General features: G+C 44.7%; 1 protein-coding gene across 1 annotated transcript in view; it reads left to right on the top strand.

Moving 5' to 3' along the window:
• The window catches only part of LOC129092199 (inositol polyphosphate-5-phosphatase A), a 138,970-nt gene that overhangs the window by 57,124 nt on the left and 59,055 nt on the right, over window positions 1-22,791 (top strand). Inside the window, exons 5-6 of the mRNA XM_054600038.1 lie at window positions 19,626-19,689; window positions 20,813-20,916. Coding sequence (XP_054456013.1) covers window positions 19,626-19,689; window positions 20,813-20,916 — 168 coding nt within the window. The remainder of the gene's footprint in view (window positions 1-19,625; window positions 19,690-20,812; window positions 20,917-22,791) is intronic.

Raw genomic sequence — 22,791 nt, 5'->3', positions numbered from 1 at the left:
TGGATCGGACAGCTTGGATGCCAACCAATACGGTGTCAAGCTTTTTCTCCGGCCCCCGGTGCTCCTTTTCCCCTGCATGATCAGGAATGCATGGGAGCACCCACCCTGCTAATTAAATACCCACAGGTTGCCCTTGTTTTTCAGCTGGGATGCTTTCTATCTGTTCACTATTGGCATGTATTTAATAATTCATGGGGCTGCATCACTGAGGACAGTGCTCAGGGGTTTGTTGTAGACTTTGTGATAAAGTTTAATAGCTCACAGCATAAAGCATTTATGGAAAATGAACTTGAAGTGTTCACTATTTGATTTGTGATTGTTGATAAACGGTTGCTTAACCAACACCTACATCCTTAATGAAGATACACTCTTGGAAATCAGGGTTCCAAACTGGTTCTTCCTGAAGGGCTGAGTTCTACCCAGAACTGTTTGCTTCTGAGGAACCCTTTTCTGGGGTTCTCCAATGAGGACGGTCCGAAGAACCCTGTATGGCTCTAGTCAGTACCTTTACTTCTAACAGTGTGGGATGAACATGGTGCATATCAACAATAATTAGCATTCAGACAGTCGTTATCATTGTTCTGAACAGCCGATCACACCTCCGTGGGACATTTGCTGCAGAGCTGCCAAATAACTACACCTCCAGGCCATTTCCTCCAACTGTCACTGAGGCGGTTCCACACTGGTGACAACAGAGATGTCGGCTTTGTTGCTGAAGGAGCTGAGCAGTGACGGACAAACCCATGACTGATCTCTACTGCTGTGCTAATGACTTCCTTTTAATCACTGCACCCCCCTGTTGTTTTGTCACCACGTGACTTGTTAGCCACTAATTGTTGGATACGGGCATATTCCCCACAGAGGAAAATCCCGTTAGCTGCTTCATTAGACTGAGCCAGGCCTTCTGAAATGGACTGCTCGTCACCAGCGGCAGTTTATGTAACTGTTGCGCGTCCCATTGTCGTTTGGAATTGGTGTGTATCTTGAAGAGCATTGTGGAAAGTGAAAGAACAGAAAGCGGAAACTGCAGGTCTAAATCTTAACGACGTTAGGTCCCGTCTCGGGCAGGGCAACAGCTGGAGTAGGAAGTGTGGTTGTTGTCCCCCCCCGTTGGCCCCTAACCGCTGTGATTGGGTGTAATTGGTGGATCTGGACTGAGAGGAGCGGAGGGTCGCCGGCTATGGGTTGTGAGCCTGTCATAATAACAACCAACAATGTGATCATTTAATTTCCTTTTCACTTACACTTCACCTCACTTCACATGAGCCAGGACACACAAGCACACACACACACACACACACACACACACACACACACACACACACACACACACACACACACACACACACACACGGACAGACACACACAAGGTTAACGTTGGGCCCCATTTATTTCACTCTAACAATGGCTCTAAATAGCCTTTCAAAAGCGGAGTGAGGAGGGAGACAAAAATAATCGAATCACGCAATTACTGTTCGGCTTCATTCTATAGTTAAGTGCGTTTTTATTGTGTAACGTTTCTTTTTTTCTCCCCCCGCACCGACTCCCCACCCCCTTCTTTTTTTCTTCTTTTTCCCTGCCTCCCTCGGCAAGCGTTCTCTCCCTGCCACTTCTCATCTAATATGGCCATAATTGGGTTTGGTTGTACAAATCAGATTTCAGCAATTGGGTTATCCTCCTCTGAAATTGGAGAGGTCTCTGGGCTGGCATGGGTGGAGAGTTAATCTGCTTTTGTTAAGCCCTCCTTTTTGGTGGCCGCGGCGGCAACAACATCGGGCTGCGCCAGTTAAAGTGCTTTACCTGTCACTGTGGACATGGCTCGTAATTTAGCCCCCTCTTTAAAAAAAAAAAAAAAAAACAACAAAAAAAGATCCCCCCCCCCACACACACACACACATTATACACATCCAGCCACCATCTGCTTCTCCTCGTGCAAATAATGACATTTGAATCGAGCATTAACGGGCTTAATTACTTTAAAATTGTCATTTTAATTTACACTGATATAGTATTGATCACACAAGCAGAGATTAAGGCCCTCAGTGGAGCGGTTGATGTGGAATTAAACAGGGCCGGGTCCTCCTGGGGCTCGCCTGGCCTGTCCTGCCGCAGCCAGAAGAGGAATGACATCCTCCCCCTAATGAACTGGCAGCATGCGCAGACATGAATTTCAGGCCCCGCCGGAGAAGGAGGGAAATAATGGGGTTTGGGGAGCCATGGCGGGTTATTCATTCACTGCCATGCACCAATTCTCCTGTGATTCATCCCTGAGCCCCCAGACCCCCACTGCCTGTTTGCCTGCCACATCCAGCCCGCCTGACCTTTCTTCTGCCTAAGTATATATATATATATATATATATATTTATATATATATATATATATATATATATATCTCTCCCCCTTCCCTCTTCCAGGAGCACCTAGCTTAATACTAGGTATCATGTGCAGAAGGAGGAAGTGGCATTGGGGGTCTCGGACAGAGAGCCACTAATCCAAACATCCCCCCTCCCCTGCCAGCGGTGGAAGTGGCGGTCCGTGCTTCTCCCTCTCATCCAGGCTCACCGGCCTTACTGAAGACAATGATGACACTTTCCTGGGGAATTGATCTCCTCGCTCGAGCCCGGTGTCACGCACGGCTGGTTAATATCTGTAGCGGGGGGGTGGGTGGTGGTGGTGGAATCGTTAAATTAAATCCAAGCAATTTTCCACCAAGTTTGAAGAAAGCCTGTGGCTCCTGTGTTGTGGAGTAATTACAGCAGTAGAAACAACCTCTTGACATCTGTCTCCGATGAACGCGCTTAAACAATCACACTCCGCACAAGCACTTTTAATGAGTGGCTCTTAGAGTGAGGGGCCAGATAAGAATAAAGCCGGGCCGGTGTTATGCAGACACAGGAAGGGAGAGTGTTCTGATGCACATTTTATTCACTTGAAGCACATTCTGTGAGACAACGGTTGCAGCTGTGAACGATTTTTGTCTGAATGGAGCAACAGTGAGTTATTAAAATCTTGTCTTAGTCGATTTATTCAATTGGAATATCATTTATAACATTACATATGCTGAAATAATTGGCAAACAGCTGATATTGTAATGACACATGCTGTTGTATAATAGGTTAGGGTGTAGCCTACAGTAGGTGGCGGAGCAGGTCGGCCATTAACAGTAAGTGAAGTGAAGTGTTTGTTAGTAGCTGGTTTCCACTATAGGTTTTAACAAAAATCCTGAAAATACAATTTTGACTTAGGAAAATAAAGCCTTTTTTGTTGCAGTATGTCAATGATCATCGATATAAATTATGAGCACAAGCAGTTATTCTCTCTAAATCTAACTTTGGCTATTTATCTCTCACCAGTCATTGACATTACCTTTTGGACCAGTTGTTATACATTTTAGTAATTTTACAAGCAAAACATTTTAATGCAGGAATATATATATAAACTTTGTTGTTCATTTAAAGAAAGATACTGTTTGTAAGGGATAAAACCCGACATGGCGAACCATCCAAGGCGACAACGTCATCCATTACAATGGTGGACATACAACTTAGAGGGAATTACTATGGCCACATGCAAAAAGTTTAAAAATCATTAGGAATCCTTCTCCTAAACTGAAATACTTTGTATTGTTTTTGTTATTGATTACACTAATAACCCAAGCTCAAATGCATTGTCGTAGTCCTCACTTACATTTTAATACTGTGCATTAACTCAGGATGGCAAACAAGCACCTGCCTTTCAATGGACACCAGTAAGAATTTTCAGTAGCCATACCATAAATTAAACAGATATTTTAGATTCACTCAATCAGCCTCCATATATTGTGGTAGTGATATGTTGTTGCAGCTGACTCATAGCAGACGATAAGTTCTGGGTCTTAAAAGTCAAGCCAGTGAGGAAGTGCCCCTAAACTTAATCAGGGGACGACACTTGTCTATGAGTATATGATCCTTCTTCTCGCTTGATTGGTTACCTCAGTATTGATAGTCTGAATCACAAGTTCAAGTCTCCTACAATACACCATGATGTTGATTTAGTCAATGATGGTCCATTTAAAGTAAAATAGACCATAAATCAGTGTATGCTTTATGGCGTGGCTACCTTGTCACTGACAGGTTGCTACCATGGCGTTGTCCAGTCTGGGAGTGGACCTTGTTTTTGTTTTACAACTTTATTACGCGGGGCAGGACAACTTTAACCCCTTTTACAATGCTTTAAGTTCATGAAAGTTAATTGTAATATTTTGGCCGCATTATAATGGCTTATTCAGTGTTGGAATACATAGCTCAACCTTCTTGTGCCAATTCTTGCTGCTAAAAAACAACGGGGTGGCGACCAAAAACCAAGACAGTGAGGGCAGAAAACCAAGATGGAAACGTACAAAATGACTAATTTTAGGCTTTTATTCCACAAACCAATGGGTGACTTCACGGTGACTACGTCCACTTATTATATACAGTCTATGTCTCTCCTCTTCATCGCCTCCTTTTTCTTGTTGTTTCCCCACTCTGAGCTGTCAGGAGCTTCAGGAATGATTTATGGAAACAGGTACACATCATGGAATCAGACGGCGACGATGGCTCCGTGGCAAAGTCAAAACACATCTTAAGTCTACGCTTGCCCTTGAGCCAGTTGACTACCAGTGTTTCCTAAAACAGCCCTGATGGTCTCAGAACAGATTGAAAGTGTGTGTGTGTGTCTGCGGGGTGGGGGGATGTTTGTGAGGTCCTCATTTGATTGCATTACCTACACCTGGATGCGGCGAAGGTGGAAGCCATCTTGACAATGAAGGCTAAACAAAACAACAACCCTCTTCTCTCTCGCTCTCTCTCGGCTGGCAACTCCACATGACTGATATCGAGATGTCCTCCAATACGCGTAATGGACTTGGCAAGGCCCGAGGTGGCTGGGCTCGGGCCTTCTACTCCACTCTGTCTTCCAATCACCTTATTCTAATGCTATTGCACTGTTTAGTCAACCAGCCGTCCATTTACATCAACCCATAGCCACACAGCCTCACCATAGAGGCACTTAATAGAATTAGCAGGTATTGTGCGGCACATTTTAAACACATAGGCCGTTTCAGAACGCACACACTCAGTCAGCCCACCGTCCCTCCCTGGGCTGATGATCCTCCGCTCGCTGTCTGAGTAATGGCATCCCAGGCTCCCCATGCCGCTCCTCTTTAACTGTCATAACTCTACACCCGGCCCCGCCGCGGACAGTTTATTCAGATCTTTAAAATGCGCAGCCAGTATTGTTGTCATGTTTATGTTATGTACTACATATTAATAGCCCATAAAGCCCATTTGTTGCCTTATTAGATCATTTTTCACTCGCTCCTCATTAGGAAATAGGAAGCCGGAGCTCTCGGCCGAAACAGCCGGTCAATTATAGGGCTCATAATTTCCTAATCTGATTTTGGGGAATGTTTGTGAGTCTGTTTGGGCCGGGCCGGGACGCAAATAGACGGGAAAAAAAATGAAACATCCACGTGGCCGGGAATTTGCAGTCATATGCCCTCTCTTGCCCTTGACTGAATGCTTTGTTTTCCCTTCTTTAACCCTCGACACTCGACAAAACGCCAATTTTTCAAACAAATCAGTCTCATATGCTTTCCCTCCCCCAGCCCCCCTTGTGATTAACTTGGAACAATTTCACATTAAATAACCCAAAAAATTGTCTCAAGCCCTCGTTTTCTAATGAAAATCTGAGTTTATTTGGAAATGACTCATCTGCAGGGTCAGGGGGAAATGAGCAATGCCTTCGTCCCCTAGCCGCCAACCCCCCCACCCCCCAGTTAAACTATTACCTATAAAAACAGCCGCACACTCCCAGCGAGAGGGAGTGTCCTGCCCAGCGTAATAACCAGGGCCTTCCTCCTCGTCCCGGTCCCCGGCCGATTGATTTCTGTTGGGTAAATTAATGCAGCCGCTGTAGGGTTCTGGAGGTCAGAGGTAGACGGGCTCCAGCAGATGAGGGGCGGTGCTGGGCACTCGGAGAGGCAGCACGCCGCTACGGGACCTCCACAGTCTGCCTGATGAAACTTACCGGGGTTTTGTTTGAGGGGCGGAGCGCGCAATATAGCTTATGATGTATTGTCTCCGTGGTGTTTCATGCACACAACAATATGCCTCCCCTATGATTGACCAAGCAAATATATTGGCCCATTTATTGACTACACTCACTCACCCCAATGTTGGTTTGTTGCCCTTGCTCCATGCTGTATATCCTTCTGTTGGCTGTCTCGATGGCAAAAGAGTAATCAGTGAGTAATGCTTCCCAAGTGGGAACCAATCTAACACAAAGGGTGACCCAGTCAGCAGGGTCCCTGCACAAGTTCAAGCCACAATGGCACCCTGTGTGCACCATGCCGTAGCTAATTTACAACTCATTAAAGAGCCCTCTAATTAGATTGGATGTTATGCTCTTTCGGTTAAATTCAAGCTCTTAATTTTAACTGCCTAATTGCATTTCTAAAAAGCACTTTTCAAAGCACCCTTTGGCCAGCTGGAAATTAAGCAGTTGAAGCATGCTGAGCTGCAGAGAACTGAGTCTTCCTTTTGTTAAGTGAGTCTGTATCTTTGAGACTTAAGACCAGTGAAATATGCTTATATAATCATCATAGATAGTCATCTGTTGATGTAGAGGATAAAAAAAAAAGCCTTATTGGAGGCCCAAAGCTTTTTGGGAAAAAAGTAGGTCGGAACAGCTGATTGACTGTCTAACCCAGAAGGCACACCACGTTCCCGAACTAGTTAGGTACAAATGTTTTTTTACAGTCGGCATTTTAACTGGTCAAACACAGGTGTAACTAATCAATTCATTTTTTGCTTATTGGTTCCACCTGGTACTTCTCCTGCTGTGATGAATCAAGATGTTTGCTGTGTATGAACATATGATTTTGATATATTTAGGAACAATTATCAAAAAAACGTGTGCTGATGCTAAGCATTTAGCAAGTTATCCAAATGTATTCCCTTGTTTAGGGAAGGGGGACATGACAGATAAAGGGATTTAAAAATGATATTTTAGTTGCACTGCAGACTAGCTGACAAATCAGTTAGGTGCTAGCGTCAGTAGCTGGTTGTAGTTGCAAGCTAATGTTTACACCAGATGCATCACAGAATGGCCTGATGCTAGCTAAACCCTTAAACCAGCGGTTAGCTAGCTGACTCTACTTCTCTATACGCTTATTGGAGTACAGATAAGAGATAGAGGCCCTTAGTGTGTTACAGTAACAAATCTAAGCCTTTATTTGATTATTTTACATTTGTTTTTATGGCAAAGTACTTAGGACATAGCTCGGGTCTACTACAAGTACACACAACTTAACAGCAAAGCACTTGATGAACAAGACAATACACAAACAGTAGTACAATTAAAAAGTACCATAAAAACTTGATCAACTGTATCATGTACAACTACATGTCTGATCCTTTTTCTTTCAACTTCCATATTGTGGTTCTGGTGGTGAGGAGTCCCACATGTTGACATTTAAAGACCTGTGTTCAGAGAAAGTTTTATGAAATAGCACTTTCCCATAGAGGCATCATTCTGTTAATCACATAAACTCACCTCAACAATATCTACAGGTCAAAGGGTAAAGAAAGCTGCCCACTGTAGCTCTGCTGTTTATATCGCCTTGTTTTGTCGCTACAAAGCCGAAGTCGAGCATTGAGTCTGATTGGTTCTCAGATGTAACAGATGCACTGCACATTGCGTATTCTTCTCTGCCGACACGTGACCCAATGACACACAATACGGTACCACCTGGTCATCTGTGGGGGCGAGGTCGCAGACCTGCATGGGCCCCTTCCAAATCCTCTTTTCCTCCCACATTTCTGCGGCTGTGATATTTACAGCAGAGCAGACGTGGGTTTCGCTGCCACTCCGGCCCCTGGCACAGGACCTCCGCTCACTCCCAGCATCTCAAAGCTGTCTTTTAACGGGGGCCAGGGGGAGAGAGGGCCGGATGCTGTGATTGTACCGATAGAAAAAAGAAACATCTGCGTTAGAAAAGTCCTCCGTTGTTCGCTCTTTTTATATTTATAATTATAATAATACAATAAGGGGAAGAAAGAAAAAAAAAAAAAAAAAAAAAAAAAAGAGAACCCATGACATAATTTCTGGTTATCTAAGAAAGCTGAGGCTGCATTTACATTTGCTTTTCATGCAGCGTCCATGTGCTCTCAGGGGCGATGCACTGGAGTATAACTAAGCTAGCATGGAGGATATCCAACCATTTAAATCAAGCCTCTGGGAATTTTACATAACACATCATTGGCGAGCATCGGTTTTTACATAAAGACAAAGAAAGGCCACAAAGAGCCACCGGACGGGCGTCTTAGCCTGAGACGAGCCGCTGCGCGTGTTTTTGCAGACTCCTCTAAAGCTTCACGGTCCTGTGGTCACTGTTGTGCTCGGAGAACGCCTCTGCTCATACCCAGACAGAACACAGACAGAAAGCTGCTTATTTTTTTTTTCTGTTATACATCCAGCGGAGGGGGGAGAAAAAAATGATTTTTCTGAACGCGACCTCAAAACTGAACTCTCCTCTGATGGGGCGATCTTCTCAGGACCGCTCCGGGCCTCGAGTAGATACTGGATGCCGCCATCGATTGTCCCCGCTCCACAGATACCGTCATATATTATGGATGTTTCACGAGATGGCTCATGATCTAGACGATGTTGCCTTCATTTGGGAAGAGTTGTGTTTGTGCTAAGGGGGGAGGAAGGGCTCTCGATACAGAGAAATGAGCGCCTTCCTGATAAATTCTTCCCACAAGTGACAAAGTAATGCCACTAAGATGTAGCAGACTAATATATCTCACTACGGGATGCCGCCATAGAGCTGTATCTCACTGGGCGGCCAAGGATGCCACTTCGTCACTACAAGGCCGCGTGAGCGGCAGCAGGCAGGGGACGGGGGGGACGGGGGACGGGGGTGGGGGACGGATGGACGGAATCAAAGCAGCCCTTCGGACAGAAGCTGACTGATTACTTTTCCAGCTGACAGCCGGCGTCCTTAGGGAGAGTTGAGTTTGCTCGATACTGATTATTCGACATGGAAAGTTGCATCACTTTACCCCAGATGTTGACAGGTGTGCGCGCACATGTGCTTCTCTACCAATGCTCATTGAAGGCAAGTAAACAAGTCGTGCATTCAGCCGATAAAAATATATATAATGAATTAAAAAAAACTTTTCAAACTTCTTTACAGTCTCCATTCAAGCACAGTTAAAATTATATTGCTTCCATTCCCCCCCGACAGCCTGTATGATCCTAATCCAATCAATTCCTTCACAAATGAGGCCACGTGAATGGGCACAATATTAAATCAGATAATAATATAGATTGATGAACAGTCCATGACAACATTAGCAGGCCTTTCCAAAATGCACAGATGAAAAAAAAAAAAAATCAATGGGCTCAAAGACCTGTCATTTGCATGGGCCTCTTCCCCTAATGGGAATACTTTTTACAGACGGGGAATTACAAGTTGAAATATTCTTTTTGATTATTGGACATCCATAGCCAAATATGATTTACATTAATGAGCGTAAGTATATTAAGGGCATTTTATCCCCCCGCATCCGAAACAATTGAATAATGGTGCTGGCAACCATAGGCCTGAGAAAATAGAGCGGAGGTAATGTCACTTTAATTACTAATGGATACCTCAATTGTTCAGACTTTGATTTTTCATCTCTGGGAGCAATCTAATAAGGCAAATATTCATCATCCTCACATCCCCTTTTAAAACGATGATTTGGCCGAGGCCAGACAGCGCTGTTGTTCAAAGAAAGTGGCCATTTAGCGTGCTGTTCTCCGAGATCAACGGTTTATTTGGAGATTGCTTTCAAAAGATTATTTTCCCCGTGAAGACAGAAGGAGGTCTTTTCAGGCCCAATTGTAGATGTTTGATACACTTAGGCCCGAGACTTTGACCTTGTTAGCGGGGACAGACATTGTAAAATTTCCCTTCAGAGCCATAATTGCCCCACATATTGCTCTTGGCTGTTTGTCACTGGATGAATGTTACATCCTGTTTTAGTACTAGTTGTGCCTGGTGTCTTGATTAAATTGTTCGCCGCAGAGTTTTGACCCAAGCTTTATTATGAAGTTACAGAACAATCCGACTATAGCTCTGTGTAAATCAGGGCGCGGTGTGACCTTATAGGGCTCTGCTTTCTCTAGTCAAAGCAGTCCACCAGAGCAAGAGGCATAGCGGAGTACTCTCTGACATTGCTCTTTAATTAAGTTAAAACACAAATAAGGTCCCGATGACCTCTTGAGTCATTGGAAATGCAATCTTAAGTATCTCTGAGTTAAAATGAGGTGGGATCAGGAAACTGCATCTTGTTATAGATGTTCTGAACAGTTATTAGGCAAATGTTATTGTATATCATGATACAGTAATTGATTTGTAAATTAAATTAAAAAATGGTTTAAAAATAACCATACCGATCATTTTCATGTGTCACAGGTTTTAAGGTTAACTGGTGCAATTGAATACCAGCCAGTTAGAATCCAGTCAGTGCAATATAAAAATTACACAAATATGTAGTTTTACTTAAAATCCTGCAGGATCTTTTATTTCAAAAAGCTTACAAATCAAAATAAACTATAGTGTTCAGATATTCTGTGTCGGGCCGAAGGGTAATCTTGGAAATGTGGCTAGAATTTTGGATAAGAAATAAAAGAGGTATCCAGGCGATTTAGGATTGCTTTTCCATAAAGTTGGAGGACTCACAAGACACAGATTTAAAACGGAACAGCAGCAGAGGCCGAGTTATCTTTTGGCATTTTGTCTTTAGTATTGGACAGGCTCCAGAAACAACTGGAACCTACATACCCATAATGCAATTAAAAAAATGTTGCTAATTTGATCCTCCCTGCTTCCTAAATGCCTTAGCCTTTAAATCCCACACATCCGGTTTGTAATTAATGCATTGTTTTGTTAAGATGTTTAAGTCTCAGGCCCAACCAAGGGAAAACCTTGATGACATCATCTTTAGCTGCTTTTATGTTTTTGAGCCAGCAGTTGCACCTGTGTCAAGCTGCAAGAACAACCACCCTCAACATGGCTTTATTTAATTTGTTTTCACTGTGAATTTACAGACTGCCATGCAAAGGACATTTGGCCCAGCCTCCTTAAGAGGTCAACAGCGGCACCGGCCCCACAGGTGTAATCCCATTTACTTTGCTCTTCAGATTTTATGTCCTCGTTAAAAGCTGCTGAAGTAGCAACATGGTATTAGTAAATACGCAGCTGGAATATATATGAGCATTAATCATTCTCCGTAGTGGACAGGACACTGCTGCCTCACTGCAAGTCGGGGACTGTGCAGAAATGATGCATTAAATTGAATGTAGATTGTAATCCTTTAATTATGGCTGGAGTTCTGTTCCATTCCTATAAGTATTACATCAAAATGTGCCCCCACCACATTTCTGTCTTATTGCTTTATCAGAAGACATTTATTCAAAACCACTCCTCTCTGAAAATAGAAAACGAGGTGCTGTTACTGTATGTATCCAACATTTTTAACAAAGTTATCAAACTCTTCCATCTGGATTATGCTGAAGAAGCCAATGATGTTGTTTAAAGCAAAAGCAAAAAAAAAAAAAAAAAGCCCAGGCATTATAAAGAAGCTCTTTTAAAGTCTGAGTCATATCATGTATACGCGTATTCACTTTTCTTTTTTTCTTTTTTTTTGGTTGAATGTCATTGCTGTGATGGTTTTATTGCTTTAGACCCCTCTGCCGGGCAGGTTAGAGGAGCGACTGCACGACTGATGAGCATGGCAGGAAATTGGCAGATGGAAGCATCCATTTCACCGCTAATTAGGGGGTCCAGAAGCCCGCCGACTGACAGGGTTCAACTGGGCAATGTAGTGCCTGCCAGCTCCCATCCCGTGCGCTTTATAAAACGCTCTTTAATTCCCCGGCACAATATCATTAACTTTGTAAGTGGATGAACACAATGGACAAGCAATTTAATTAAGTCCTACCATTGAATGTTGGAGGGGAGACTAAATGAAATTAATGCACAATATTTCCCAGGGAGGCAGCCAACCTTGGGAGTGGGTCTGGATTGTTGGCAGGTCAGGCGCTGCCGTGGCTTTGGCCAATTATGCCTTGTTTAGACCCATCCATAATATTTTCTTCAAAAGAAAATAAAATCAGTGGTTTTTCGAGATCAATCATGGGCGCATGTCGCTCTGCATTCTGGGGGATTTTAGAATAATGAAGTGGAAGCCCGTAAACGCGGTCTACGGAGCTGAGATACAGGTATGGTAAGTGATCCATACAGCAGTGGGGGTTCACTTGAAATGGACAATCAATAAATGGTTGGATGGAGGTGGGGTTTGGGAAATGTAGTAAATATATTGGTTTCTGATTGTGGATCTAGGGATGGCACTCTCGGCTGGTCGGTCACTATGGTCCAGATTGCAATATTTGAACAACTGTCGCTTGGAATACCATGAAACCTTTGTGCAGACTTTTATGGTCCCCAGAGGTTGAATCCTAATGACATTTGGTATTCCCTATGGTATTCTCTGTAACCCCACCATGAGGTTTACATTTACATTTTTTAGTGACATGTCTTAAAAACTATTGCCATGACATTCTGTACAGACATTCATGGTCCCCAGAAGTTGAATCCAAATGTCTTTGGCGATCAAGGTGGAATTTTATTAATTCAATTTATTTTACTTTTACATGTTATTCACTTTAATATATCCAAGTCTATGTTTTTACAAGATTGATCGGCACAAAGTTTGGTACAGATATTCACGGTCCCCAGAAAATGAATCCTAATTAATTTGATGATTTCCTTAAGTGATAGAGAATTATTATTATTATTATTATTATTATTATTATTTTTATATTTTTTATTTTTTTAATGCAGACATTTATAGTCTTTGTGAACTTTTGGTAATCTCCCGGCTTTTCATTTTGCCCCATTCATCATCCTGTCAAAATTGTAATTTGTCTAATACGTTTGGTTTATCGTGCTAATTTAATAATCTATTTATTTTTTCTGTACAATGACCATTACAGGCTTACAGAGCTGTTAGATTTGCAGTAGACTATTAGGCTTGTTGCTAATGTAACATATGTTACTGATGCAAACATTATCACAACATTTCAGGGTAAAGAGCCTCATCTGGCCGTATATTGATGCTACAGGTCAGTATTATCCGTCTTAGCCATAATACCAGTCAAAATGAGGCTCAGGTGGTCTGGATCTGCTGTTCCTGTTTTAATCCAAAGGGATCAATACCAGTCCTGCTTTGCCATGTAAACCAATTTCCTAGCAATGTTTGCTCATGGGGTCCCTCACGGGGACAGCGGAAGAGCATTAAGGAGAGTAAGCTCAACTTAAATCTTAATTACTGTGAAATAAATAAGTAAATGTACGTTAACATGTTTCCTATCGGTATATCTTTGAACTGTCCAATTCCTTCCCTCCGTCCCCCTCCATCCAACACACGCACACACACAAACACACACACACACACACACACCCCAGAGACAAGGGCTCCTTCAGGACGTGACTGATGGCTCCGGCACTCGGGCCGCTTTCAAATCACAGGAAGTGACAGAGGAAGTTTTAATGAGAGTTTTGTCTGTGTATCCAGTCAGGCCTTCCAAGGCAGCCGATGAATAATAGACACTGTGGCTCAATACTCTGAATACTCAATCAATGGCGATGGGAGAGGGCCTTGGCAAACACATATGGCAGCCCTCCGGGGGTGGGCGGTGGGCTCAGGAGGGGTAGAAAACACTAAGGCTGCTCCATCTTTATCTCCGGGTTGGAAAAAAAGCAAGCCGTCTCTATTGATGCCTCTCACTTTTGTGCCGCGGTGTTTTCCTTTGCCCTGGAATGACAAACAGGCTGTTTGTGCAGTATTGGAGATTTCGTGCAGAGAGGCTCCCGCGAAGGTGCTCTTCATAGCCCCAGATCCTGCATGTCAATGGGTCCCTCGCTGGGACACAGAGGGCTGATCCCGAAACAAATACGTGGATTCTTCCATCCGGTAGCCATCAGAGCACGTATCACGCTGCTCTATTGTCTGCCGCGCTTTGTATCGCAGTATGTTGAGAACGCAGCCGTGTATGAATGCCGGTCCTCAGTGACTAATGAGGATATTATGTAGCTATTAGTCAGAGCTTATGTCTCTGCCTCCTCCTCTAAGCCGTTTTGACATAACATGCGTTCCTGATGTATCGCAACACCGTTCCTTCATGACAGCACATCTGATTGACCTTTCCGATAAGACCGCGCGTGCTAGGCTTTGGTGTGTGTGTGTGTGTGTGTGTGTGTGTGTGTGTGTGTGTGTGTGTGTGTGTGTGTGTGTGTGTGTGTGTGTGTGTGTGTGTGTGTGTGTGTGTGTGTGTGTGTGTGTGTGTGTGTGTGTGTGTGTGTTTCCACGTGCAGGTTTATGCGGATCACTCTGGATTTGACAGATGAGGGGACTCCAGGGATTTCTGAGCAATGAGATATAAACTGGAAAACAGCCCATTTTGTCTCTGCTGTCCAAAGGGCCAAATGCCACGGGAACCCCCTGAGGAGAAATTTCTCTGAGGTGGCTGCAACACTGAGATAATCCTGATCACGGCGCCGGTGCTGTATCACTTTAAGGGAAGTGTCGTTAATGGGTATTTCGGTTTTATTACAACCTGTCTTGTTTTCTTAGTTTTGGCCATCCTTCCTGGTAATAACAAGGCCGTATTCATTTCTGAGATCTCGGGAAAAAAATGTCAACATGGCTTAAAGGGAAGACAGGCGGTGAAACGATCAAACAGGTTGTAGACTATCCATCCATCCATCTTCCGTAACCGCTTATCCAGTTAAGGGTCGCGGGGGTGCTGGAGCCAATCCCAGCTGTCAATGGGCGAAGGCAGGGTACACCCTGGACAGGTCTCCAGCCTATCACAGGGCTGACATATATAGACAAACAACCATTCACGCTCACATTCACACCTACGGGCAATTTAGAGTCATCAATTAACCTAAGCTGCATGTCTTTGGACTGTGGGAGGAAGCCGGAGAACCCGGAGAGAACCCACGCTGACACGGGGAGAACATGCAAACTCCACACAGAAGGTTGTCCAGCCCGGGAATTGAACCCAGGCCCCTCTTGCTGTGAGGCGACAGTGCTAACCACTACACCACCGTGCAGCCCGTGGTTGTAGACTAATGGATTGATAAACTTATCAGATCAAAGTGGTTTAGGTAATCTAGGTTTACTTGTGGCTTGTTTGCTACCTGTTTGATCATCTTACTGCCAATGTTCCCAGTAAAATCGTATTAGTTTGGGTCGGAATGATCCACAACTACAAAAACAAGACCACAAATTGTAACAAACCATAATTTACGCCAAAAGGCCTCATGAGTAGGATTTTGTCGGCCCCTCCTCCTCCCCCAGCTCTATGAGTGTTACGGTGGTCTTCACTGGGTGAAGGTCAACCCAAGGTCCACTGTCGTTTTGGAACAAACTTTGTCCGCTTGGCGTTTCGCCTCGCTATGTATTCATGTTTTTGGCTGTGTCAGCCATTTTTACGAAGCTTGGTCTTGGATGCGCGTTTATGATCTGGCACCAGGTCGCTACTTTTTGTAGAGGTTGAAGTCTAGAAATGTCCTGAACACGACAAAATAAGAAAATTCAGGCGAAAGGCAGGGTCTCTGCAGATAAATACATCAGCACACACTTCTAGTGGGTCCTAAGTGATGATTAAAAGGGAATGCTTCTGTATCAGTCTATACGTATTGGTTTTAATAAGGAAAATCCTACTAAGCAATACCAGTAACAGAGATGCTCCACTTAAAAATCAGACATCAATGACAGCAATCAACAAATCAAATTCTCTGCCAAATACAATAAATAAAAATCCGGAATCGCAGGACTGTTATAAGCCCGTCCTATAATTTCATTCAGGCAGAATGTAATGATTGGACGGGCTACCTGCCTGTCTACCTGTAATGGTATTCTGCCTGTGCTCTCAATGCCTGTCACCTTAGCTGTAAGAACTAACTTTAGCCATGTTTGTTTTTTACCTTTGGAGGGAGGCCTGAAGTTGATGACTTTCTTGCTAGCTTTAGCAACTTTTGGAGCTAGTGCTGCTAGTTACTTTCACTGACAACGAGTTAACAACAATGGGCTCGGTTTTTGGGTTGGATGATTTTTTTAAATCTAGCGTACGCCTGTTTCTCACGATTACCTACCCTGCCTTTAACAAGGACCATAAAATACTCAGTATGAACTGGGATAGCAGCACTCCAAAAACACCAGAAAACCTGTGGCCTGACTTAACCAAAAAGAGTGCCATCCTAATGAAAACAATCACGTCCAGCCACAGTTAACATCTTTTGAGTAAGCTGCCCCTTGTTAAAGGGCGTTATGAGCGTATCATCTATTTTCCCTATTAAAAGCAGAACATTACCCTGGGAAGTTGCACAGCGACACTTGCGATGACACCCGGAGTGTGTATGTGTCAGCTCTCCCGGGACCGGACCACTCTCCCTCAGCACAGATTGGAGGTGAGACCTTGGAGGAAAAATGATTACTTTTATGTTTGCTTTATGGCTCATTTTTCACATTAAACCGCAGAAAATCCATGCGGAGGTCACAGAATTCCCGCTTCCCCCCGTCGGCCGGAACTCATTTTTGCAGCCCTTGGTATCGATAAAGCATTCAGCGGAGCAAAGTATGCACGGCTATGTACTGCAGCTCTCAAGTCTCTTATTTTTTTTTTCTCCCAGCAGCCAGTCTGTTGGGACTTGTTCAGCTTGTATCTGCTGGGATTTTTTGGGAAATGTCAACTACACACACACACACACACACACACACCCACAGTCAGGGTGGCCTTATCTGTGAGCGTAGTAGCCAATACGACCCGTGATAGGAGATGGCATTGCCAGAGCGAGTAATAAAACCCCTGCTTTTTATGGCGCGGTTATTGTCTTTCTGTCTACAATTATGGTGATTACTCATTTCCCCTCACTCCCCCCAACCTCCACCCCACCGCGGCCCTCCAGTCCACTTAATAGACTGCATTTTACTAATGGAAAATTAAGTAGCCGCCGTGGCAGCGGGGGTTTATAAATATGTAAAATATACTTTTAATTATTTCAAGTGAATCTGACAGCTAATCAATAAAGAGGGACGTGACAAACATACGTTTGACACGGGCCATTGTAAAGCCGCCGGTAAAAGATAAGCACGGCCTGTCAGCGCGGTCCAGCCCTGATGAATATTTTGAGCCTGTCATGTCAGGAGACAAATGGATTAATTGCGCCCGGCTAATATAATAGCTTCTTCATGAAGAGTGCAGGAGGGAGGCAGAGGAGAGGAGAGCGACGCCGGCGCTGCCAGGTTTCTGAACCCCGGTGTCAAATAAATATTTATCAGGGTGGAGGGGGGGTTAAGTAGATTTTACGCGATTACATGGAGAGCCACTTAAGCGTCGTTGTTTATCATTTTATTTGAGAATTGATTTGTGCCGATTAGTTTGGTGTCATATTCATTTAGTTTTTTTTCCTCCGCAAGAGAGACTGTTGAAGTGGAGGGTTTCATCATTTATTTCTAAAGTTCTTTACTGTTATTTTTCCTGCAGATAACAGTAGTTGAAGCATTGAAGTCATTAATCAGGGTTGAGGACAGATTTTCGCATAACTGGTGATTATTTTCATACACATCGTAATCATAATCAATTCATCAAAAAAAAAAGTATCAATTGAGAATGATGTTTTGAGGAAAAGTCCTGAAATTAAGCCCATCCTTATTTCCCAGAGCTCAAGGTGTAATCTCTTGCTTTGTTTTTGTCAAAAATATTCAATCAGCAATTCTAAACTATCAGAAACAAATATTGCCATTAATCAGTAATTAAGATTTTTGTCAATTAATTTTACTGTCAATCAGCTAATTGTTTTTAGCAGCAGTACTTTGAGTCGCCCAGAAGAATCCTGCCATTTAATTTCCAATAGACTGATGAAACATTTCCTTTTTCTATCTCCGTAATTCACCATGTGTCATATTTCAAAATAGTCATTTTCACTTGACTGCCCTGTGAAATATTTACACAAACAGCAGCAGCTAGCAAAGGTGGCACCGTTTTGACAAATAGCTCCCCCTCCCCTCCTTCCACCGGTGCTGCCCGTTCTCCTATCCATCTCTGTCTCCCGGTCTGTTGTCGGCACTTTAAGGTGAAAGAGAACATAAAGACAAGCGAGCACGGCGGCTAAGTGTAAGGGGGGGGGGTGCCTTCCTGGAAGCCTTCCTGGAAGCCGTCCTCTCGCGATGGGAAGCCTGTGACCTTGAGTCCATGCCTTTCGCCCAACGCCGTCCGACGCTGCCTCCCTCTGTCCTCCGTCACAGCAGGAGAAGGGGGAGGATGAGGGGAGCGCTGGGGGGGGGGGGGGGGGCCTGGGTCACCAGCCGCTGTTCTCATCAATTAAATGTGCGACAGTGTTTTTCTTCTCCCCCCCCCGTCGGCTGGACTTATGTGTCAAGGAGATGGGCAGGACCTCATGTTTGTGCTTTTGACAAATCAGCAAATGTTTAATCTCAAGATGTGCCGGCGCTCATAAATAATGCAGGGACCGGGTGGGGGGAGGAGGTGTAGAGTGGGGGGGGGACGAAGCGACGAAGAGAGGCGTCTGGCCTCAATAGGGAAAACGCAGGAAAAACCCCTTCAGACTAAATCCTCCTTGTGGCCCAGAACCTTTTTTCTTCTCCGGGTGTCTCCTCCTTCCTTCTGATCACACCCCTCTAAGCCCACTCCCTCACTCCTCCTTTCTACTACTGTACCTGAGTCCCTTCCAACTCTACTGCGTTCCCCTCCACTTCTGTCGCACGCCGTTTTCTTTTCCCCCTCTTGTGTTTTTAATTTAGTCTCATAAGTAAAAGTTACTCAGCATCCTCTCTCTCTCTCTCTCTCTCTCTCTCTCTCTCTCTCTCTCTCTCTCTCTCTCTCGAGGGCAGAAAGGAGACTGAGCCTGAAGCCAGAGGTCCGCTATCTCAAAGAAACAGGGGATTGAGTTTTGAGCTTTGCCTCCATTTGCCCACCCCCTCCCCGAGTGTAAAGAGGGCGACAGAAAGCAGTGTAGCGGACTGTGAACCGCATCAAATCCCCCCCACAGCTCGCTCCTTCCCACAAACGTTGATTGGCTCGTCCGCCGACTGGGAAAGTTCACCGATTGTCCGCGGGGGGGAAATTACGATTTTAAGCCCATTGAAGTCGATCAAAAAGTCTATCTGAATGAGTCCTTTTGAGAGCTTGAATTGTTGACGGCCACATCAGATGAGAATGGGGTAAAGGGGGTGGGAGGGGGTACTGTACAGGAGCACCTGTTGTTGTGTAGTTGACGGTGTGTAGTGTTCGTGGCTTCCTCTTTTAGCGACGCGCTCTCCTTTCAGTTTATTAGTCGAGCTTCCTCTCGTGGAGCAGGTTGGGGGAAAGGGTGAAATGATGGAATTTTATGCCACCCGTCATGTGGAGAAGTGATGATTCTTGATTCTGGATCGGATCCAGATCCCGTAAACAAAAAAAATAATCTTATAATTTATGTAAAAATGGGTCCCTCAATCTCACTTTTTTTCCCCCTCTCGCAGGCTCTCGGAAGTTTCTACTTCATCCACGAGTCTTTGAAAAACATCCACCAGTTTGATTTCAAAGGTGAGTACCTTAACATCCCCCAACACATACATCTCCACAAAATGAAATACCCCCCCTCATCCCACCACTCCACCCCCAGCACATCACACACCAACCATTGGCGGGCCATTCCCCACTTCCATCAAAAACCAACGGCGCTAAGATTGGCTTCGAGGATAATGTAAAGGGACGGGTGGATTGGGGGGGCAGAATGGTAATGCTTATTAATATTAGGATTTAATTCATAAGATTTCGGGACCGGCGGTAATGGTGTGCGGCGGGTTATTGGACAGTTACGGCGGTCTCATCAGGCTGCGGTGTCAGAGGGCCCCGGGGTCCGGCGGCCGCGCTAATTAAAGGAGGGGATATATAGATGTGGAGGTGTCCCCCGCTTCCTATTAGACCCAAGTCAGCATTAGCACCAGTTGCCCTGTAGTGAAGGACAGGGCGACGGCAGGGGATGGGTCGGGAGGGGACAGGACCCCCCCCCCCACACACACACACACACACACACACACACACACACACACACACACACACACACAGCCCCATGTACACACATGTACTTTAAAGATGTGAAATTTAAGTCAGAATCACAGAAACTAGTGTTTATTATAGCTTTTTCTTTGTTCTTGTTGTTATAAGCCTTTTTTTCCCAGCAGACATCGCGACTCGTGAATGTCACAACTAGAATGAAAGTTGATCATACAGCTCCCCACCCCCGAACTGGATAAGGAAGTTCCTCCACATTTATAAACCCTCTAACCTCAGGAATACCAACAGGACAGAGAGATAGTTGTAAGTCTTTGCTGTGCAAAGTCAACAGGAAGAGCAAGTTGTTGGTGTAGAAGAGAGATCAAAGACAGTGATATATATTTCATTTTTTCCCATGTTGTCGCCTCTCACCTCTCTGGCTGAATACCGATTCATTCCTCACTCTGACCAGCAGGTGGTGCAGTTGTCTGAAGAAGCCAAAGTGGCTTTGGCTTTCATTGAGCTTCTAATTGCAACAGGAGATTCAGACTCACACACCAACAGGCTCCAAAAATGAACCGTCCATGTTTTGTAACAATAAACTTTCTCCCCTTTATTCCTCCCCCCACCTCCTCCTCTTCCCCTTTTCTCCCTCCGTCTCCACTTGAAGCCAAGAAATTCAAGAAGGTCGTGGGGAAGGAGACCTACTCAGAGACACTAGAAAGCACGCCCTCTCTGGAGAAGGAGAAGTTTCCACAGGACTACTTTCCCGAGGTGGGTGATGTGACGGGCACACTTGACTGAGTGATGGGTGCTGTTGATGCTTAACGGCAGCTCTCTGCTGGGACGGGGGCTGACAGATGGAATGAACACAGAGCTCTTTTACATCGCATGCAGGTTTAATAAAGCCGCCGGATTGAAAAAGTCATCAATCAAGGACACAAACCGATGCATTTTGATTTATTTTCCCCCTAAACAAGATTCAGAATCATATAAAACACCTGAACCATTGAGACTTGTTCAGTTATATGATGCCAGACTTCAGTTCATAATTTAAACAAAAAGAAGAAATTCTTTCTCCTACTTTTTAAATAATTTTACAAAAAGCAATTTCGTTTTCTATGCATCTCTTTTTCGTTTTACAGTCCAATTTTTTTTTTCCTGTTTCGAGGAAACCCAGCTGACACATGGCTGATTTGAAGACAAATCAGTTCCAAAGATTCTAATCGAGAACCGAGGGGTGGGGGGAAAGTCCTCGCCGTGTCCCGTGGAGCAATTCCCCTGCTCACTGTTTCGGGTTTTCTGGTTCCGATGTGTGTGTGTGTGTGTGTGTGTGTGTGTGTGTGTGTGTGTGTGTGTGTGTGCGTGTGCGTGTGTGCATAGCTGTGCTGATATAGTAATAAAGAGCACGGCCGCCCGTGTGTCATCCCCGCACTCCCCACTCATCTGTCAGCCATGCTCCGGCGGCCGCCTCCGCAAATATATGCAAAACAGATGGATACGGCCCCTTCACACACTTCCCCCCCGGTTTCCGTCTCTTTCACACACTTGCAGGACTCCCCACCCTGAGCCTCCCTACACACACAAACACAAACACAAACACACAAACACACATCACAAACACAAACACACACACACACACACACAGACACATCCAAACATCTTCAGGTTTCCCCACGTTCCCGTTCCTGAGATGATCTAAAACAAATTACACTGATTGAGGAGCAAAAAGCCGTTCACAATGATTGCAGCAGACGCATTGTTTCTTTTCAGGTTTTTTTTTTAACGGGACGGGCGAAAGAAATCGCCAAACAAACGCATTGTGAGAGGGATGAGGGGAGTGATGTAGAGAGAAAGGAGGTGTAGGTAGGGAGGGGAGGGTTAGTGGAGGAGGGGTGGAGGCAGAAGAGAAAAAGTTTTGCCCCGGTGATTTATGCCTCTTTCCCGGCCGGGATATGAATCTGGGATGATGCTCCGGAGAGCAGCACTCCAGATAATGTTAGCCCATTTAAAAAGAGCAGATTTGTGTAGTCTATCAGGGTCGCCGAGTATTTTTTTTTCTTCCCTTCCCCTCCCTCTCGCCCTCCTCCACCACCCCTCCGTAGTGAGAAATTGGTTGTTATCATAGATCACAGATACTGCTCAAACCTCTTATGAAAGATGAATTAATTTCACTAATGCTTTAATGCAAAGCTCTCATGAGGGAGGCAGACTGGTGATAACCCCTGCCTCGTCCCCGCTTCCTCCGCCCGTGATTTATGCCCTCTTTTAGTAGATGAAACCGCCTAGATTTGCCATCCATCTGCAGCTTTGAGGAATCCTATTACACCGGGAAAGGGGGTGGATCTTGGGCCGGACAGAACGCCACACACACAAGAGTCCCGAAACCAGTTGTTGAGTCGCAGCTTTCAGATTTGGATCTAGCGACGTGTGGTGCAATAATCCTAACAAACAGGGAAAGACGACCCCAACAGGATTATTTAAAGTTAACAACAAAGACGCCGAGGGGCAGGTGTTTACATGCTCGTAAATACCTTTTTTTTTTTTTTTTTTAAATGCATCCAGTTTGTCACACAGAATCCTCCCAGGAAGGTTAGAGAGTGACAGCTCAGGTAGCCGGCGGGAGACGGATGTGCGTGTGTTTCTCTG

The sequence above is a fragment of the Anoplopoma fimbria genome, chromosome 6, assembly GCF_027596085.1.
Source record: "Anoplopoma fimbria isolate UVic2021 breed Golden Eagle Sablefish chromosome 6, Afim_UVic_2022, whole genome shotgun sequence".
NCBI lineage: Eukaryota > Metazoa > Chordata > Actinopteri > Perciformes > Anoplopomatidae > Anoplopoma > Anoplopoma fimbria.
Note: the sequence above shows the minus strand (reverse complement) of the source record. Positions and strands in the feature narration are given on the sequence as shown.